The following is a 19,167-nucleotide window of genomic DNA, read 5'->3' as shown; positions in this document are numbered from 1 at the left end:
TAGGAGTCATTCAGATAAAGACTTTCTGAATTCAAAGGTGTTGCAGTTTTTAACATCACAGTTAAAAGCTTAACATTTAAAATCTTTTATCAAAAACCAAAGTGTACAGTACAGTATTGTTAACTATTGCACGTTGTTGTACAACAGATCTCTAGAACGTGTTCATCTTGAATGACTAAAATTCTGTACCCATTGAGCAGAAACACCCCTATTTCCTCTCCCTGGTGCCCCTGGCAACCACCATTCTCCTTCCTATTACTAACTGAGATGCCTCACATAAGTGGAATCATACAACGTGTGTATTTTTGTGATTGGCCTGTTTCACTCAACATTATATCCTTAAGGCTCAGCCATGCCATAGCATGTGTCTGAATTTCCTTTCTTCTTAAGGCTGAATAATGTTCCATTGTAAGTATATGCCATACTTTTAAAATCCATTCATCAGATGATGGACATTTAGGTTATCACCTCTGTTCTGAATATGCTGTAATGAATGTGGGAGTGCATATACCTGAGGTCCCATTTTCAATTCTTTTGAATAAATACACAGAAGTAAGATTGCTGGATCATATGGTAGTTTTGTTTTTTGTTTTGTTTTGTTTTGTTTTAATTTTGAGAACTTCTGTTTTGCATTTTACAATCCACCAAAAATGCACAGGGGTTCTAACTTCTCCACATCCTTGCCAACATTTGTTATTTTGTGTGTGTTTTGTGTGTGGGTTTTTGTCATCTGCTATTTTTTTTGTTTTGGTAATGGCCATCCTAGTAAGTGTAAGGTGATCTTACTGTGGCTTTGATTTAGCTCTCCCTGGTTATTTAGTGATGTTGGGTACCTTTTTTATACCTGTTGTCCATTTATATATCTTGTTTGAAGAAGTATCTATTGAAGTATGTTGCCCGTTTTTAAATTTGATTACTAGTTTGTTTTTTGCTATCAAGTTGGAGGAGTTCCTTACATGTTTTGTATATAAAACTCCTTATCACATGTAAGATTGCAAATATTTTCTCCCATTCCATATATTAACCTTTTCACTCTGGTGATTGTTTGTTTTGTTGTACAGAAGCTTTTTAGTGTGATGTGGTCTCACTTGTCTGTTTTCACTTTTATTTTCTGTCTTTGTGGTGTCATACTCAAGAAATCATTACCGAGACCAATGTCATGAGGCTTTTCCCCTATTTTCTTCCAGGAGTTTTATAGTTTCAGGGTCTTGTGTTTAGATCTTTCATTCGTTTTTAGTTGATTTCCTATATGGTGTAGGATAAGGGTCCAACAAGGAGCTTTCTTTTTGCTTGGACAAGGATCAATTCTTTTCCTATGGATATCCAGTTTTCTCCACACAATTTGTTAAAGAGACAATTCTTTTCCCATTGTATTATCTTGGCACCCTTAAAGAGGATCATTTGACCATATATGTATCAGTTTACTTGGGAGCTTTATATTTGGTTCTGTTGGTCAGTTGGGTTTTATACCAGTACCATACTGTTTTGATTACCAAAGCTTTTTATGTTTTGATGTCAAGAGGTGTGGAGCCTTCAACTTTGTTTTCCTTTCTCAAGATTGTTTGGGCTATTCAAAGGCCTTTGAGATTCCATACAAACTTTATGATTGCTTTTTTTTTTTTTTTTTTAATTTCTGCAAAAAACGTCATTGGGATTTTGCATTAAATCTGTAGGTCACTTGGATGGTATGGACATCTTAACAATATTAAACCTTCTACTCTGTGAACATGGGGTGTCTTTCTATTTATTTGAGTCTCTTTAGTTCCTTCCTGCAATAATGCTTTGTAGATTTCAGTGTACAAGTCTTTTGCCGCTTTAGTTAAATTTATTCCTAAAGTTTTTTTATGATGTTGTAAACCAAATTATTTTTATCAGTTTTATTTTTGGGTTGTTAAATTGTGTATGGAAATGCAGCTGATTTTATATGTTGTTTTTGTATCCTGCAACTTTGCTGAATTCATTTATTCTAAGTTTGTGTGGTGTATGTGTATGAATGTACTCTTTAGAGTTTTCTACATGTAAGGTCATAACATCTACAAACAGACACACTGTATCTCTTTGCTTTCTGATTTGGGTGCCTTTTATTTCTTTTTTTTTGCCTGATTGCTCTGGTTAGGGGTTCTAGTACTGTGCTGAATAGAAGTGTTAAGAGTGGACATTCTTGCTTTGTTTCTAACATTAGAGGAAAAACTTAGTTTTTTTCCCATTGAATATATTAGTCATGGGCTTTTCATTTGTGGCCTTTATTATGTTGAGGTAATTTCCTTCAACTCCTAGTTTATTAAGTGATTTCTTACTATGAAAAGATATTGAGTTTTGTAAAATGCTTTTTCTGCATCTACTGAGATGATCATATGATATTCATTCTTTGTCCTGTTAATATGGTATATCATATTGATTGATTTTCATTTGTTGAACTATTCTTGCTTCCCAGGGATAAATCCCACTTGATAATGGTGTATGATCCTTTTAACCTGCTATTTAATTTGGTTTGCTAGTATTCTGTTGAGGATTTTTTTGGCTTCTAGTTTACTTGTAGTATCTTTGGCTTTGGTATAAGAGTAATGCTGTCCTCATAAAGTGATTTTGGAAGTCTTCCCTCATCTTCAGTTTTTAGAAGAGTTTGAGAAGGGTTGCTGCTAATTCTTTAAATGGTAGAATTCTTAAGTGAAGCCATCTGTGTCTGAGCTTTACTTTTAGGGGGAGATTTTGACTACTGTTTCAATTCTGTACTAATTATAGGCTGTTCATATTTTCTATTTCTTTATGATTCAGTCTTGGTAGATGAATGTTTCTAGGAATTTACCCAATTCTTCTAGGTTATCCAATTTGTTGGCATGTAATTGTTCATAGTAGTAGTGCCTTATAGGGTCTTCCCAGGTGGCTCAGTGGTAAAGACTGCCTACCAGTGCCAGAGACCCAGGTTCAGTCCCTGGGTCAGGAAGATCTCCTGGAGTAGGAGATGGCAACCCACTCCAGTATTCTTGCCTGGAAAATTACATGGACAGGGGAGCCTGGTGGGCTGCAGTCCATGGGATTGCAGAGTGGGACACAACTGAGGACACACACACACAGTCCCTTATAATAACTTTTCATTTCTGTGATGTCTCCTCTTTGATTAATTAACTATTTAAAAAAATTATTTTGGAGTATAGTTGATTAACAATGTTAGTTTCAGATGTACAGCAAAGTAATTCAGTTATACATAGATCTATTTTTTTCCTCTTTGATTTCTAATTTGATTATTTTCTCTTTTTTTCTCAGTCTAATTAAACGTTTGTCAGTGTTGATCTTTTCAAAAAAATTGGGTCATTGATTTTTAAAAATCTTTGTTCCCGGTTTCATTTATTTCTGCTCTAACATTTCTTTGCTTTCTTCCGCTAACTTTGGGCTTAGTTTGTTTTCTTTTTCAGTTTCTTGAGATATAACATGTTATTTATTTGAGATTTTTCTTCTTTTTAATCCTTGGAGAAGGGAATGGCTACCCACTCCAGTATTCTTGCCTGGAGAATTCCGTGAACAGAGGACCCTGGTGGAGTACAGTTCATGGGGTCACAAAGAGTCAGACAAAACTGAGCAACTATTACTTTCACTTTTCTTTTTAAATGTAAGTGTTTATCATTAAACACTCTTGCACTTCCTACTCCAGGAGATCTTCCTGACCTAGGGACTGAACCTGGGTCTTTTGCATCTCTTGCACTGGTAGGCAGAGTAAATGCCCCTCTTGGTACTGGTTTTGGTGCATCCCATAAGTTTTGGTATGTTGTATTTTCATTTTTGTTTGTCTTATGATATTTTCTAATTTCCTTTTCAGTTTCTTGACTTCTTGATTGTTCAAAGTGTATTGCTCAATTTCTACTTGCTTGTGAATTTTCCAGTTTTTTTCCAGTTTTATTCTGTTGTGATTGGAAAAGATACTTGATATGGTTTCAATCTTTTTAAATTTGTTGAGACTTTTTGTACATTAACTGATCTCTTCTGAAGAATGTTATGTGTGTGCTTGAGAAGAATGTGTATTCTGATGCTATTATGTGGACTATTTTGTATGTATCTGACAGGTTCATTTGGTCTACAGTGTTGTTCAAGTCCTCTATTTCTCTATTGATCTTCTGTCTGGTTGTTCTGTCCATTATTGAAATGGAAGTATTGAAATCTGTTACTATTATTGTGTTGCTGTCTTCTTCTCCCGTCAGTTTTTTCATGTTTGCCTCATATATTTGGGTGCTTTGATGTTGGGTTTATATGTACTTGTAAGATCTTCCTGGGGAGCTGACCTTTCTTTCATTATATAATGCCCTTTTTTGGCTTTTGTGACAGTTTTTGACCTAAAGTCTATTCTGTGCTATTAGTATGGCCACCTCTGCTCTCTTTTGGTTCCTATTTCCATAGAATATCTTTTTCTGTCTTTTCACTTGTGTACTTTTTACACTTTCAGCCTCTGTATTTTTTAAATCTAAAGTGGGTCTCTTATAAATAATGTACATTTAGATCTTGTTTTTTTTTTAATCCATTCAGCCATCAAACTGTTACTGTTTCAAGCATTTCTTTAAACTCAGTTAATCTATAAATCTGGATATTTAAAAATCCAAGTATTTCTCAGAATGAAGACCTCTAGTAACTTGAATTTTGTTCCCCCTCGTTTTATATTATTTTCTCTTTCTCCTTTAACAGAGACAACATATCTGATTCATTGGCAAGACCACAGTCTGATCCCAAAGATGTGTTCCACGAACCCAGGCAACTGGGTCACATTTGATGACGACCCCACTTTTCAGTCTTCTCAAAAGTCAAAGAATTTCCCTCTGGAGAATCAAGGCATTTGTCGGCCAAATGGACTTAAACTGAACCTTTCTGGCCCTAAGGAATTTCCCAGTGGATCCTCCTCTACCAGCAGCACCCCTCTCTCCTCTCCCATCGTAGACTTTTACTTCAGTCCAGGACCTCCAAGTAACTCTCCTCTTTCTACACCTACCAAAGACTTCCCAGGTTTTCCTGGCATCCCCAAAGCAGGGACTCATGTGCTTTATCCTATTCCAGAATCATCTTCAAGCAGTCCATCTATAACAGCAACAGGTTCTTCCTCACTGGCTACTAAGCCAACCTGTTTCTCCCAAGCTTCCTTACCCAGCGACCACTCGTGTATACATCCAGCCTCCAAAGTGGGTCTTGCAGATGAAATGAGCCCTCACCAGGCTGAAGGGGTCCAAAGTGATACTCCCCAATTTCAGTATTTTCAGGAAGACTGTGCCTTTTCAAGTCCATTCTGGAAAGATGAAGGCAGTGCTTCCCAGCTCACCTTTGACCCTCCAGGAAGCAGAAAGATCTTCCCATCAAGAGACAAAGAGGTGCCTGTGGATCAAAAAGGCTTAAATCAGTGTTCACTCAGCTACATCTGTGAGAAGCTTGAATATCTCCAATCAGCTGAGAACCAAGACTCATTTGCAAATTTGTCTGTGCAGCGTCTGTATGCGGAAGACGCTGCCTCTTCCTTTGTCCCCCACATGCTCTTCAGGAGTCAGCCGAAAGCTGGATGGCCTTTCATGATGAGAATTCCGGAGAAGAAGAACATGATGTCTTCTCGTCAGTGGGGGCCAATTTTTCTAAAAGTCTTACCTGGAGGAATTTTGCAAATGTATTATGAGAAGGGATTAGAAAAACCATTTAAAGAGTTACAGCTCGATCCATACTGCAGGCTTTCTGAACCCAAAGTTGAGAACTTTAGTGTGGCAGGAAAAATCCATACTGTGAAGATTGAACATGTGTCTTACACAGAAAAAAGGAAATACCATTCTAAGACAGAAGTAGTTCACGAACCAGACGTAGAACAAATGCTGAAGTTGGGGTCCACAGAGTACCATGACTTCCTCGCCTTTCTGACCACTGTGGAGGAGGAGCTGGTACAGCTGCCAGCTGTTTCAAAGCCAAAGAAGAACTATGAGGAGCAAGAAATTTTCCTGGAAATTGTGGACAACTTTTGGGGTAAAATCACTAAAGAAGAAGGAAGGTTGGTTGAAAGCGCTGTGATAACTCAAATTTCTTGCCTCTGCTTTGTGAATGGCAACACTGAATGCTTTTTAACCTTGAATGACCATGAGCTACAGAAGCGAAATGAACGCTATTTTGAGAAAGATCCAGAAAAGAAGGGGATTGATATTCTTGACTGTCATTTTCATAAGTGTGTGAAAGCACAAGAATTTGAGCAATCAAGAATCATTAAGTTTGTACCTCTGGATGCCTGCAGGTTTGAGCTGATGCGCTTCAAAACTTCACACAGCGGGGAAGATCTTCCCTTTTCCCTGAAGTCGGTAGTGGTTGTCCAGGGGGCGTATGTGGAGCTTCAGGCCTTCGTCAACATGGCCCCGGTGGTCCAGAGACCGTCCCATGCCGGTTCCTTGAGGTCCTGTGACAACATAATGATACACTTTCCTGTCCCGTCTCAGTGGATCAAGGCCCTCTGGACCATGAACCTCCAGAGGCAGAAGTCCCTGAAAGCCAAAATGAACCGCCGGGCGTGTCTGGGGAGTTTACACGAACTTGAATCTGAACCTGTCATACAGGTCACAGTGGGGTCCGCAAAATATGAGAGTGCCTACCGGGCTGTGGTATGGAAGATAGACCGGCTTCCTGATAAAAATTCAAGTAAATATTCAACACGCTAAGCTGATTTTCGTATGAAATCTCTTAAATGTTTTCACCCTCCTCCTTGGGTTGAAACCAGACTGAGGCAGATGATAATGTCAGTCAGCTAAGGCCATGCTTATTACATCAGTGGGTGGGAGATGGAACGTTTAGTCAAACAACTGACTTATTTTATCCCTTTATACCTATTTCTACCAGATAAGTTTAACTGAATTTTTTTTTAATAGTGTAAGAACTACTATCCGAAACTAGGATTTTATTATGGATAGTGATACTGAGGGAAAATTTCTAGTTGGACATCTTCACATCAACCTCAGATATTAAAATTATTGTTCATATAGCTTAGATTCCTAGTTAACTTTTTAAGATCTGTCATCCTTGAATATACTTGAACCTTTTATATTCTCAGCCAGTACCAAGACTTCCTCCTTGTTTCAAGTGATAGCTCAGTTGGTAAAGAATCCTCCTGCAAAGCAGGAGACCCCGATTTGATTCTTGGGTCGGGAAGATCTGCTGAAGAAGAGATAGGCTAACCCACTCCAGTATTCTTTGGCTTCCCTTGTGGCTTAGCTGGTAAAGAATTCGCCTGCAATGTGGGAGACCTGGGTTCCTTCCCTGGGTTGGGAAGATCCCTTGGAGGAGGAAAGGCTCCCACTCCAGTATTCTGGCTTGGAGAATTCCATGGACTGTATAGTCAGTCCATGGGATCTCAGAGTCAGTATGACTTAGCGACTTTCAGTTTCACTTTTACCTTGAAATAAGACTGCCTTTTATCTTTACCCAAGTTAATTTCTTTTGCTGACCAATTTGACCATCTTGATGGGTTGTTTTAATTTTAATTAAGCATTGGAACAGTTACTTTTTTTATTTTGCAAAGAAAACAGTGAATCTAGAAGTTTAGACATTTGAACAGACACTTATAGCATTGCATTTATTTTAAAGTAGTAAGTTAGTGGGGGCTTCCCAGATGGCACCAGTGGTGAAGAACCCACCTGCCAGTGCAGGAGACATAAGAGGTCTGGGTTTGATCTCTGGGTTGGGAAGATCCCCTGGAGGAGAGCATGGCAACTCACTCCAGTATTCTTGCCTGGAGAATCTCTTGAACAGAGGAGCATGGCCAGCTACAGTCCATAGGGTCGCATGGAGTCGGATATGACTGAAGCGACTTAGCACGCAGGCGCAGTAAGTTAGTGTGGGTGTAACATCATAAAGCAAAAAAGCAAAATTTGAAATTAGGGCTGCTCGCTGTTTTAGTTCAGTTATTTCTAGCAGAACACTGGGCTTTGGAGCTAAGTTGGGGGCAGGTTTGGAGCTTTTGAGTTGATGCATTCATCATTTAAGCAAACCTTTATTGAGCACTTTTTGTATTCCAAGTGCCTCATCAGGTGCTGGGGCTCAAGAGAAGTAAGATTGTTTCCTGCTTTCAACCAGCTCTCAGCTGGACTAGTCCTTCAGGGAAATTTAGTTTCATTAAAACAAACCTTCACACTGTAGACTTCAGAGGAAGCATTTTTATTTGGGGTAGACCTCCAGCGATGTTTTTCAAAACTGGCTATCTGTTAGAGTAGCCTGCTCTGCTATGCTCAGTTATGTGTGACTCTTTGCAACCCCATGGACTGCAAAGCTGTACTGCCAGGCTCCTCTGTCCATGTGATTTCCCAGGCAGGCATACTGGAGTGGGTTGCCATTTCCTCCTCCAGGGAATATTCCCCACCCAGGGATCAAACCCATGTCTCCTGCATTGGCAGGAGGATTCTTTACCACTGAGCCTCAAGGAAAGCCCATTCAGGCTCTACTCTATGCCAGTTAAATCAGAATGTCTTGGGTAGGTGCCCAGGTGAACCTCATGTGTAGCCTGAGTGGAGGGACACTGCTCTGCAGGTCTTGCAATGTTCTGGGGCAGGAAGAACAAGCCACAGACTACAGTGGACCTTAGGGGCAGCGTGCCATCTTGTCTGTACCCTGCAGTTTTCTGGCTTAACATCTCTCAACTAATTGCAGCTTGAGTTACAGACAAGGCCCGGCAGGTGAGAGACACAGCTGGCGGCTGACAAGCCCAGGCCCCTGTGCTGAAGGGAAGCCCCTGCTCAGTAGCCCTTTCTGGCAGAACTTGCTCTTCTCCTTTTATGCCCAGTTCCCGTCCACAGTGTTCTCTGGACTCGCAGTAGTTAGTAGTTACCTCCTAGTTCCAAGGAATAGCCAGGAGAGCCCAGGCGGGGAGAGGCAGTGATGGGGTAGCATGCTCACAGGTGCGGCCTCTATGGGCACCTCCTGGTCAACTCTAACATGATGGGATTGTCTTCCATGATAGAATCCATTTAGGGACTGTTTCCTGACTTCTTGATAACATTGCTGGAGGAACAAGTTAAAACTATTCTCAGATTGTCTTCCTCCCAGGGAAACAAATGTGAGGTTTTGAGTATGTGGTTCCAAGGGATCTACTCAAAGTTATTTGTGAGTTTTATTTTGCTAAACACAAAGGGAAAGAGGGGGAGGCAGGCTGGAATGCTGACTGTAATCTCCTCGGTCCAGAGATGTTTCCTGAGGTCTGGGTGATAACCCGACTCCTGCAGTTCTCCTTTAGTCCTAGAGATGGTCACTGGACCCGGAACAAGGTCAAGTGTAGCTTTTGCACAGATGTGGAGAATGATTACGCCTCTGAGGGTTCAGCCTGCTGGCTTGTCTGGCTGAGGTCAGGGGGCAAGGTGTGCAGGGAGCCCACTCCAGCTGCTCTGTCTTGGTGCAGCCTAGACCCACTGGGGCAACCACACTTCTTTTTCAAACTGAGAACCCATGCATCCTTTTCTGATTTTAGAAGGGGAACAACATATATAAAGCTTCTTGTAAAAGTGATCCTGTTCAGAATACTGCATTTTCTCAGAATTAATGGTATAGGTAATTGATCGATTCAACAAGAATTTAGTGAGAGGGCTCTCTCATTCATGCATCTATTCCACCAACACCCACGAAATTTCCTGTAGGTACAGACTCTGTGCTGGGTGCTCGGGGGACACAGATACAAACATGTTCCCTGCTGTCCAGAAACAGATGTCTGATGGGTGAGGCAGACGCGGAAGCAGCTTCCAAAGGCAAAATGGCACTGTGCTCTCTTCTATTGCAGGCGTGTACCGACGTACCTGATGGGGACCCCAGAGGAAGGGGTGATCATTGCAGGGGGACGGGGACGGGTAGGGAAGGCTCTGCTGGAGAGGGGATGCTTCAGCTTGGCCTGTGAGAATCAGTGAGATTCCATCAAGACAGAAACAGCAGAAACTCAGGCGTGTCGATGGGGGATCTTACCTGAGTTTCAGGACTCAGGGGAGAGTTGGAGAGGAAACCAGGATGCGAAAAGTGTTGTGAGCCACGCTGCAGGGTGTGGAGATTGTCAGCAGGGCCTCTGGAATGTTTTCAGGCACATTTGTGACAGAATTCTGCTTTGTTTTAGAAAGTCAGGCGTACATCGTGGAGGAGAGATTCAGAAGTAGATTAAAGTAACGGGAGGCTGGTAGGAGGGAGAGGGACTGAATGAGACGGTCTGTGGGCTCGGGGAGAAGGGAGGGGCTAGGAGGAGGTCAGGGCCTCTGGCTTTTACGAAAAGATGGGCAGTGGTGCCATTAGCTAAGATAGCCTCTCCTCACTCCTTTTAAAATCTGTTTCCAGCCCTGGCTCCACGTTAGAGTTTAGAATCATTAGAGCTTTAATATTTAAAATACCACATATAGGCCTCATCCCCACCAAGCAGACTGCAGGCCTGAGGCCCAGGTATGGGTGCTTGTGAGAGGCTCTCCACGCCGCTGGCCTGGTACCTCTCCCGGGAGAACTGTCCTGGCCTCCTAGGCACCAGTCCTCCCTGCTCTGTGCATCCTGTGTCTTCTAGAGCTCCCTTACTACCCTCCCATCTGCATTTACCAGCAGTTGCGCTCACTGAGGACAATTAGAGAATGCATTCCCAGAGAGGCTCGCTGGACTTGGTCCTGGCCTTTGGGAATTCTTGAGGAGGACTGTCCTAGCACCAGGCTCATGCAGAAAGATGTTTTACAAGCATTCCAGCCAACTACATAGTGAGAACTCACTGACCAAATAAATCCCTTGGGATCAAAGCTGCTTCATTCAGATCAGGCCTATGCACCAAGAGGAGGCCCATTGAGAAGGCAGTGAAGCTGTGACCAGTGGAGTCTGGGGGAAGGGGGAGCTCTGAGCCAGGCTGGGGCTGGACACTTCTGGGGGCATGTGGACTTGTCACCGAGGCTTCTCCACCACAGGGCTGGTAAGGGGCGGAAATGCAAAGAGTAAGAGGCTTCCTGCCACTTTTTTCTTGAGAAGCCTAGAGTAAGGCTAGGGTAGAGAGGAAGTCTTTATCCTGAGGCAGTGCTTCTCAAGTGTTGGCAGGCACATGAATCGCTTTGTTAGAATGTGGACTCTGATTCAGCAGGTGGGTCTCTCCATACTGTGTCTCCCACACACGCTCCAGCAATGCCAGGGCTGCTGGCCATGGGCCTCATGCAGAGGAGCAGGGAGTTAGAATGCATCTTGATGTTTCTATATGATTTTAAAAATCACCTGGGTATTTAGAGAAGAGAGGATTTTAAAAGAAGTTCTTTAAAACGTTACCCTTTCAAGCTAGCTTCTGAAAAACCTACGCTGTTAGAAAAAAAAATTTTAGAAACATGGAAACTAAAAAGACTATATGAAGTACTTGTACTCATGAAAAACAAACGAACATAAAAAAATGCCCCTTTCTTGGGGATTTGTGAGATCAGTATTGACCTTTCCTGTTGGTGAAATCACTCATGTGATTTTAGGGGAGGTGGGATGTTGCCTCCTTAACTATCTTTTCTGCCATCATGCCATTGCTTAATATGACTTTAACAGTGAGTGAGCCTTTCACTAAACAAAGGCTGGCCCCAGATCGTTCATTCAGACTAAGGTGTGAATGACAACAGAGGACTTTCCTTGAGCACAGGATTTGCTAGGGGTGGAAAAGACAAAGAGAAGGAGGAGAAGGCGGTGGATAAAGACGAGGAGGGAGAGAGGGGGAAACGGAGGAAGTAGGGGGAGAGAATGAGGACAGGAAAACACTCCTTAGCCACAGAGGGCACATATGTCAGTTCAGTTCAGTTCAGTCGCTCAGTCGTGTCCGACTCTGCGATCCTGTGAATCGCAGCACGCCAGGCCTACATGTCCATCACCAACTCCTGGAGTTCACCCAGACCAACGTCCATCGAGTCAGTGATGCCATCCAGCCATCTCATCCTCTGTCGTCCCCTTCTGCCCCCAGTCTATCCCAGCATCAGAGTCTTTTCCAATGAGTCAACTCTTCACATGAGGTGGCCAAAGTCCTGGAGTTTCAGCTTCAACATCAGTCCTTCCAAAGAAATCCCAGGGCTGATCTCCTTTGGAATGGACTGGTTGGATCTCCTTGCAGTCCAAGGGGCTCTCAAGAGTCTTCTCTAATACCACAGTTCAAAAGCATCAATTCTTTGGTGCTCAACTTTCTTCACAGTCCAACTCTCAACATCCATACATGACCACTGGAAAACCATAGCCTTGACTAGACGGACCTTTGTTGGCAAAGTAATATCTATGCTTTTCAACATGCTTATCTAGGTTGGTCATAACTTTCCTTCCAAGGAGTAAGTGTCTTTTAATTTCACGGCTGCAGTCACCATCTGCAATGAGTTTGGAGCCCAGAAACATAAAGTCTGACACTGTTTCCACTGTTTCCCCATCTATTTGCCATGAAGTGATGGGACCAGATGCCATGATCTTCGTTTTTTGAATGTTGAGCTTTAAGCCAACTTTTTCACTCTCCTCTTTCACTTTCATCAAGAGGCTTTTTAGTTCCTCTTCACTTTCTGCCATAAGGGTGGTGTCATCTGCATATCTGAAGTTATTGATATTTCTCCCAGCAATCCTGATTCCAGCTTGTGCTTCTTCCAGTCCAGCGTTTCTCATGATGTACTCTGCATAGAAGTTAAATAAGCAGGGTGACGATATACAGCCTTGATGTACTCCTTTTCCTATTTGGAACCAGTCTGTTGTTCCATGTCCAGTTCTAACTGTTGCTTCCTGACCTGCATATAGATTTCTCAAGAGGCAGGTCAGGTGGTCTGGTGTTCCCGTCTCTTGAAGAATTTTCCACAGTTTCTTGTGATCCACACAGTCAAAGGCTTTGGCATAGTCCATAAAGCAGAAATAGATGTTTTTCTGGAACTCTCTTGCTTTTTCCATGATCCAGCGGATGCTGGCAATTTGATCTCTGGTTCCTCTGCCTTTTCTAAAACCAGCTTGAACATCTGGATTCATGGTTCATGTATTGCTGAAGCCTGGCTTGAAGGATTTTGAGCATTACTTTACTAGTGGGTGAGATGAGTGCAATTGTGCAGTAGTTTGAGCATTCTTTGGCATTGCCTTTCTTTGGGATTGGAATGAAAACTGACCTTTTCCAGTCCTGTGGCCACTGCTGAATTTTCCAAATTTGCTGGCATATTGAGTGCAGCACTTTGACAGCATCATCTTTCAGGATTTGAAATAGCTCCATTGGAATTCCATCACCTCCACTAGCTTTGTTCGTAGTGATGCTTCTTAAGGCCCACTTGACTTCACATTCCAGGATGTCTGGCTCTAGGTGAGTGATTATACCATCGTGATTATCTGGGTCGTTAAGATCTTTTTTGTACAGTTCTTCTGTGTATTCTTGCCACCTCTTCTCAATATCTTCTGCTTCTGTTAGGTCCCGACCATTTCTGTCCTTTATCGAGCCTATCTTTGCATGAAATGTTCCCTTGGTATCTCTAATTTTCTTGAAGAGATCTCTAATCTTTCCCATTCTGTTGTTTTCCTCTATTTCTTTGCATTAATCACTGAGGAAGGCTTTCTTATCTCTTCTTGCTGTTCTTTGGAACTCTACATTCACATGCTTATATCTTTCCTTTTCTCCTTTGCTTTTCACTTCTCTTCTTTTCACAGCCATTTGTAAGGCCTCCTCAGACAGCCATTTTGTTTTTTTTGCATTTCTTTTCCATGGGGGTGGTCTTGATCCCTGTCTCCTGTACAATGTCACTAGCCTCTAACCATAATTCATCTATCTATCAGATCTAGTCCCTTAAATCTATTTCTCACTTCCACTGTATAATCATAAGGGATTTGATTTAGGTCATACCTGAATGATCTAGTGGTTTTCCCTACTTTCTTCAATTTAAGTCTGAATTTGGCAATAAGGAGTTCATGATCTGAGCCACAGTCAGCTCCTGGTCTTGTTTTTGTTGACTATATAGAGCTCCATCTTTGGCTGCAAAGAATATAATAAATCTGATTTTGGTGTTGACCATCTGGTAATGTCCATGTGTAGAGTCTTCTCTTGTGTTGTTGGAAGAGGGTGATTGCTATAAACAGTGCATTTTCTTGGCAAAACTCTATTCGTCTTTGCCCTGCTTCATTCCGTATTCCAAGGCCAAATTTGCCTGTTATTCCAGGTGTTTCTTGACTTCCTACTTTTGCATTCCAGTCCCCTGTAATGAAAAGGATATCTTTTTTGGGTGTTATTCTAAAAGGTCTTGTAGGTCTTCATGGAACCATTCAACTTCAGCTTCTTTAGTGTTACTGGTTGGGACATAGACTTGGATTACTGTGATATTGAATGGTTTGCCTTGGAAATGAACAGAGATCATTCTGTTGTTTTTGAGATTGCATCCAAGTACTGCATTTCAGACTCTTTTGTTGACCATGATGGCTACTCCATTTCTTCTGAGGGATTCCTGCCTGCAGTAGTAGATATAATGGTCATCTGAGTTAAATTCACCCATTCCAGTCCATTTTAGTTTGCTGATTCCTAGAATGTCAACGTTCACTCTTGCCATCTCCTGTTTGACCACTTCCCGTTTGCCTTGATTCATGGACCTGACATTCCAGGTTCCTATGCAGTGTTGCTCTTTACAGCATCAGACCTTGCTTCTATCACCAGTCACATCCACAGCTGGGTGGTGGTTTCGCTTTGGCTCCATCCCTTCATTCTTTCTGGAGTTATTTCTCCACTGATCTCCAGTAGCATATTGGGCACCTACTGACCTGGGGAGTTCGTCTTTCAGTATCCTATCATTTTGCCTTTTCATACTGTTCATGGGGTTCTCAAGGCAATACTGAAGTGGTTTGCCATTCCCTTCTCCAGTGGACCACATCCTGTCAGACCTCTCCACCATGACCTGCCCGTCTTAGGTGGCCCCATGGGCATGGCTTAGCTTCACTGAGTTAGACAAGGCTGTGGTCCTAGTGTGATTAGATTGACTAGTTTTCTGTGATTATGGTTTCAGTGTGTCTGCCCTCTGATGCCCTCCTGCAACACCTACTTTCTTACTTGGGTTTCTCTTACCTTGGGTGTGGGTTATCTCTTCACGGCTGCTCCAGCAAAGTGCAGCGTATGGTAGCATAAGATTAGAGAGAGAGGTGAGAATGGTGGAGGGTCAATTAACATATGTCTATCTCCACTCTCCTGGTTTTACCAGTTTTAAAATATATCTTGCTATTATTTTTTTCTTTGCTGTCTCTTCAGTACATTGGTTTTTCTCTCCTCCTCCACTGGTGTCACCCTCCTACTATTCATTCCCTCCAACTCTCACCAGTTCAGTTTCAGATGTACAATATTTTGGTTCAAGAAGGACTGGGTATCTACTAGACCTAAATAGATTTTTTCATTTGCATGCATAGTCCTTAGAAGGTGGTGAGAGACTGATTACCAAAGCCTGAGAGTGCCCCCTGGTGGTCAGTACTGAGATAAAGAACATGATTTTCCTCTGTCTTCTAGTTATTCACTTGTAAATTCCACAAATAGCCTTTCAGCTCCAAATGTGCCAGACTTGCTCTAAGGATAGACATGATACTTTTATTTATGGATATCAAAGTTCAAAGGGAGTGTGAGTTACTAAACATTGTAGAGTTTTAAAAGCCAAGAAAATATATGTCAGAAAAATGTTCTTTATCTTTTAACCTTTTTTTTTTTTTTTTTTTTTTAAAGAAAAGTGGATAGAAAGGTTTTTTTCCTAAACCTATTTTTGGAGTACTAGGTCTTAAAGTTGGATTATTTTAATTGCAAAATTCCAAAAGAATTTTTCTTTAAAATGTGAATGTCAGATTAGATCGTCTTTAGTATTATTTTCAGCTCTAAAAGTGTAGAATTCACAGTCCTTTCATTAGCAGAATTACAGTCATTAAATGATAATATTGAATTTATAATCGAATAGCACTTTGCACTTCTAACAGTGCAACTCTCAAGACGGTAAAGAATCCGCCTGCAATGCAGAAACCTGGTTTCGATGCCTGGGTTGGGAAGATCCCCTGGAGGAGGGCATGGCAACCCACTCCAGTATTCTTGCCTGGAGAATCCCATGGACAGAGGAGCCTGGCGGGCTACAGTCCATGGAGTCACAAAGAGCTGGACACGACTGAGTGACTAAATACCTAGTGTACTCCGGCTCTACGCTGTGTATGCCAGCCGGCTTGCTCAGTCCTCACAGCAACCCCATAAGGTTCATACTGTTAACCATCATCACACCCATTTTCAGATGGGAAACTGAGGCTCGAAGCGATCAAATAACTTGGGAAGGGTCTCACACATCTTTCAAGTAGCAGAGAGGGGATCTGATCCCGGGCTTCCGGAGTTGAATGTTTATGTTCGTAACCACCATGCCATAAAGGACTGAATTAAGTTTAAATAAACTTACTGTATCCTGTGGACAGAAGGCTAGAAAAGCTAATGGATTGTGGACTCTCCCCTGGGGGGGGCTGTGTGTGTGTGTTAATAAAGTTGTCACTTGACTGCAGTGATCTGGGTAGTGTAAAGCAACCCTGGGGCCGCTGTTGTCTTGCCCTACAAGTGAGTGGTGGAGACACTAACCAGCATCTGTTGATGGGTGATGTCTCAAGGGCTTTTATAGCCTTACAATTCCATTAGTCTATAAGAAGCAGGTTGTAAGGCATTAAAGGCAATTTATCTTTTAAGAATTAAGTGAAATCCTTTAAATTCTTGTTTTTGTGCCTAAAGCTATCTTTTGATAGAAATGTTCTTTCTTGGTCATATCAGTGGTATAGTAATTTAATCTGGCTTTTGAAATTATTATTATCTCTTGCATAAGTAAAGATAGCTACAAGGAATATGTAGATGGCATATGCCACGAGGGTAGATCCCCTGGAGGAGGAAAGGGGAATGCACTCTAGTATTCTTGCCTGGAGAACCTCATGGACAGAGGAGCCTGGTGGGCTACTGTCCATAGGATCACACAGAGTCGGACATGACTAGAGCGACGTAGCACACACAGCTACATGGAATATGCAGACACTGTGGACTGATGGAGCAGAATCATGGAACATTTATAGAGTTACTGCAGTGATTACATTGAAAATACTTTTAACTTCGCTGTAACACACATACATAAACACACAGTATATAGCCCCTCTTAAAAGTTTTTGTGTAAATCTGATATCTAAGGTCTGGCAGAGTCTAGTTTGGTATAGAGTAGATGCTCAATACATGGCAAAGCAAACTTAAGAAAAATATTACATGGAAACATTGAAAGTCAGTATGCCCATCTCCACACTGTACATTTGTTCCAGTCAAAGCTTTGAGGAGGGTAAGTGGGAATTAATGTACTCAAAATTAATGTCTCACTAAAAAAAAGAATCCTTGGCTTATAATCTTTTCTGAAATGCAAGAAAAAATTCACTAAGTTGAACTTTAAAAAAACCATAATTCTTTATAAAGTGACTTAATTTACTCTGAAATTTTCTTTGTATTATCAATAAATAGAAGGGTAAGAAAATGAAAAAAATTAAGAATTATAAGATCTTAGTCTACTTAGAGAAAGCTTTCTTTTTAAATACGTCTTATGTGCATTGTGCTTCCCTGGTGGCTCAGAGGTTAAAGCGTCTGCCTCCAATGCAGGAGACCCGGGTTCGATCCCAGGGTCGGGAAGATCCCCTGGAGAAGGAAATGGTAACCCACTCCAGTATTCTTGCCTGGAGAATCCCATGGACAGAGAAGCCTGGTAGGCTACAGTCCATGGGGTCACAAAGAGTCGGACACGACTGAGCGACTTCACTTTTCACTTTTATGTCTATTGTAGCCCAACAATGATGCTTAATTTAAATACTCATCTTTTAGTTTAAAAAACTTAGCACACTTCTGTTATTCTATTTTTATGAATTAGAATCACTCAATGGAAGGCACTCACATATGTTCAGTTCAGTGACTCAGTCATGTCTGACTCTTTGTGACCCCATGAATCACAGCACGCAAGGCCTCCCTGTCCATCACCAACTCCCAGAGTTCACTCAGACTCACGTCCATCGAGTCCGTGATGCCATCCAGCCATCTCATCTTCTGTCGTCCCCTTCTCCTCCTGCCCCTAATCCCTCCCAGCATCAGACTCTTTTCAAATGAGTCAGCTCTTCGCATCAGGTGGCCAGAGTATTGGAGTTTCAGCTTCAATATCAGTCTTTCCAAAGAAATCCTAGGGTTGATCTTCAGAATGGACTGGTTGGATCTCTTTGCAGTCCAAGGGACTCTCAAGAGTCTTCTCCAACACCACAGTTCAAAAGCATCAATTCTTCGGTGCTCAGCTTTCTCCACAGTCCAACTCTCACATCCATACATGACCTCAGGAAAAACCATAGCCTTGACTAGACGGACCTTTGTTGGCAAAGTAATATCTATGCTTTTCAACATGCTATCTAGGTTGGTCATAACTTTCCTTCCAAGGAGTAAGCGTCTTTTAATTTCATGGCTGCAATCACCATTTGCAGTGATTTTTTAGCCCCCCAAAATAAAGTCTGACACTGTTTCCACTGTTTCCCAATCTATTTGCCTTGAAGTGATGGGACTGGATGCCATGGTCTTATTTTTCTGAATGCTGAGTTTTAAACCAACCTTTTCACTCTCCTCTTTCACTTTCATCAAGAGGCTCTTTAGTTCCTCTTCACTTTCTGCCATAAGGATGATGTCATCTGCATATCTGAGGTTATTGATATTTCTCCCAGCAATCTTGATTCCAGCTTGTGTTTCATCCAGCCCAGTGTTTTCCATGATGTACTCTGCATAGAAGTTAAATAAGCAGGGTGACATTATACAGCCTTGGATGTACTCCTTTTCCTATTTGGAACCAGTCTGTTGTTCCATGTCCAGTTCTAACTGTTGCTTCCTGACCTGCATATAGGTTTCTCAAGAGGCAGGTCAGGTGGTCTGGTATTCCCATCTCTTTCAGAATTTTCCACAGTTTCTTGTGATCCACACAGTCAAAGGCTTTGGCATAGTCAATAAAGCAGAAATAGATGTTTTTCTGGAACTCTCTAGCTTTTTCAGTGACCCAGCGGATGTTGCAATTTGATCTCTGGTTTTTTGAAAACCAGCTTGAACATCTGGAAGTTCACGGTTCACGTATTGCTAAAGCCTGACTTGGAGAATTTTGAGCATTACTTTACTAGCGTGTGAGGTGAGTGCAATTGTGTGGTAGTTTGAGCATTCTTTGGCATTGCCTTTCT

At 41.9% G+C, this 19,167-nt stretch overlaps 1 protein-coding gene across 1 annotated transcript in view; it reads left to right on the top strand.

Moving 5' to 3' along the window:
- The window catches only part of STON1 (stonin 1), a 59,923-nt gene that overhangs the window by 34,692 nt on the left and 6,064 nt on the right, over window positions 1-19,167 (top strand). Inside the window, exon 2 of the mRNA XM_027966864.2 lies at window positions 4,672-6,639. Within this exon, the coding sequence (XP_027822665.1) occupies window positions 4,719-6,639 (1,921 nt within the window). The 5' untranslated portion in view covers window positions 4,672-4,718. The remainder of the gene's footprint in view (window positions 1-4,671; window positions 6,640-19,167) is intronic.

The sequence above is a fragment of the Ovis aries genome, chromosome 3 (genome assembly GCF_016772045.2).
Source record: "Ovis aries strain OAR_USU_Benz2616 breed Rambouillet chromosome 3, ARS-UI_Ramb_v3.0, whole genome shotgun sequence".
In the NCBI taxonomy this organism is placed as follows: Eukaryota; Metazoa; Chordata; class Mammalia; order Artiodactyla; family Bovidae; genus Ovis; species Ovis aries.
Note: the sequence above shows the minus strand (reverse complement) of the source record. Positions and strands in the feature narration are given on the sequence as shown.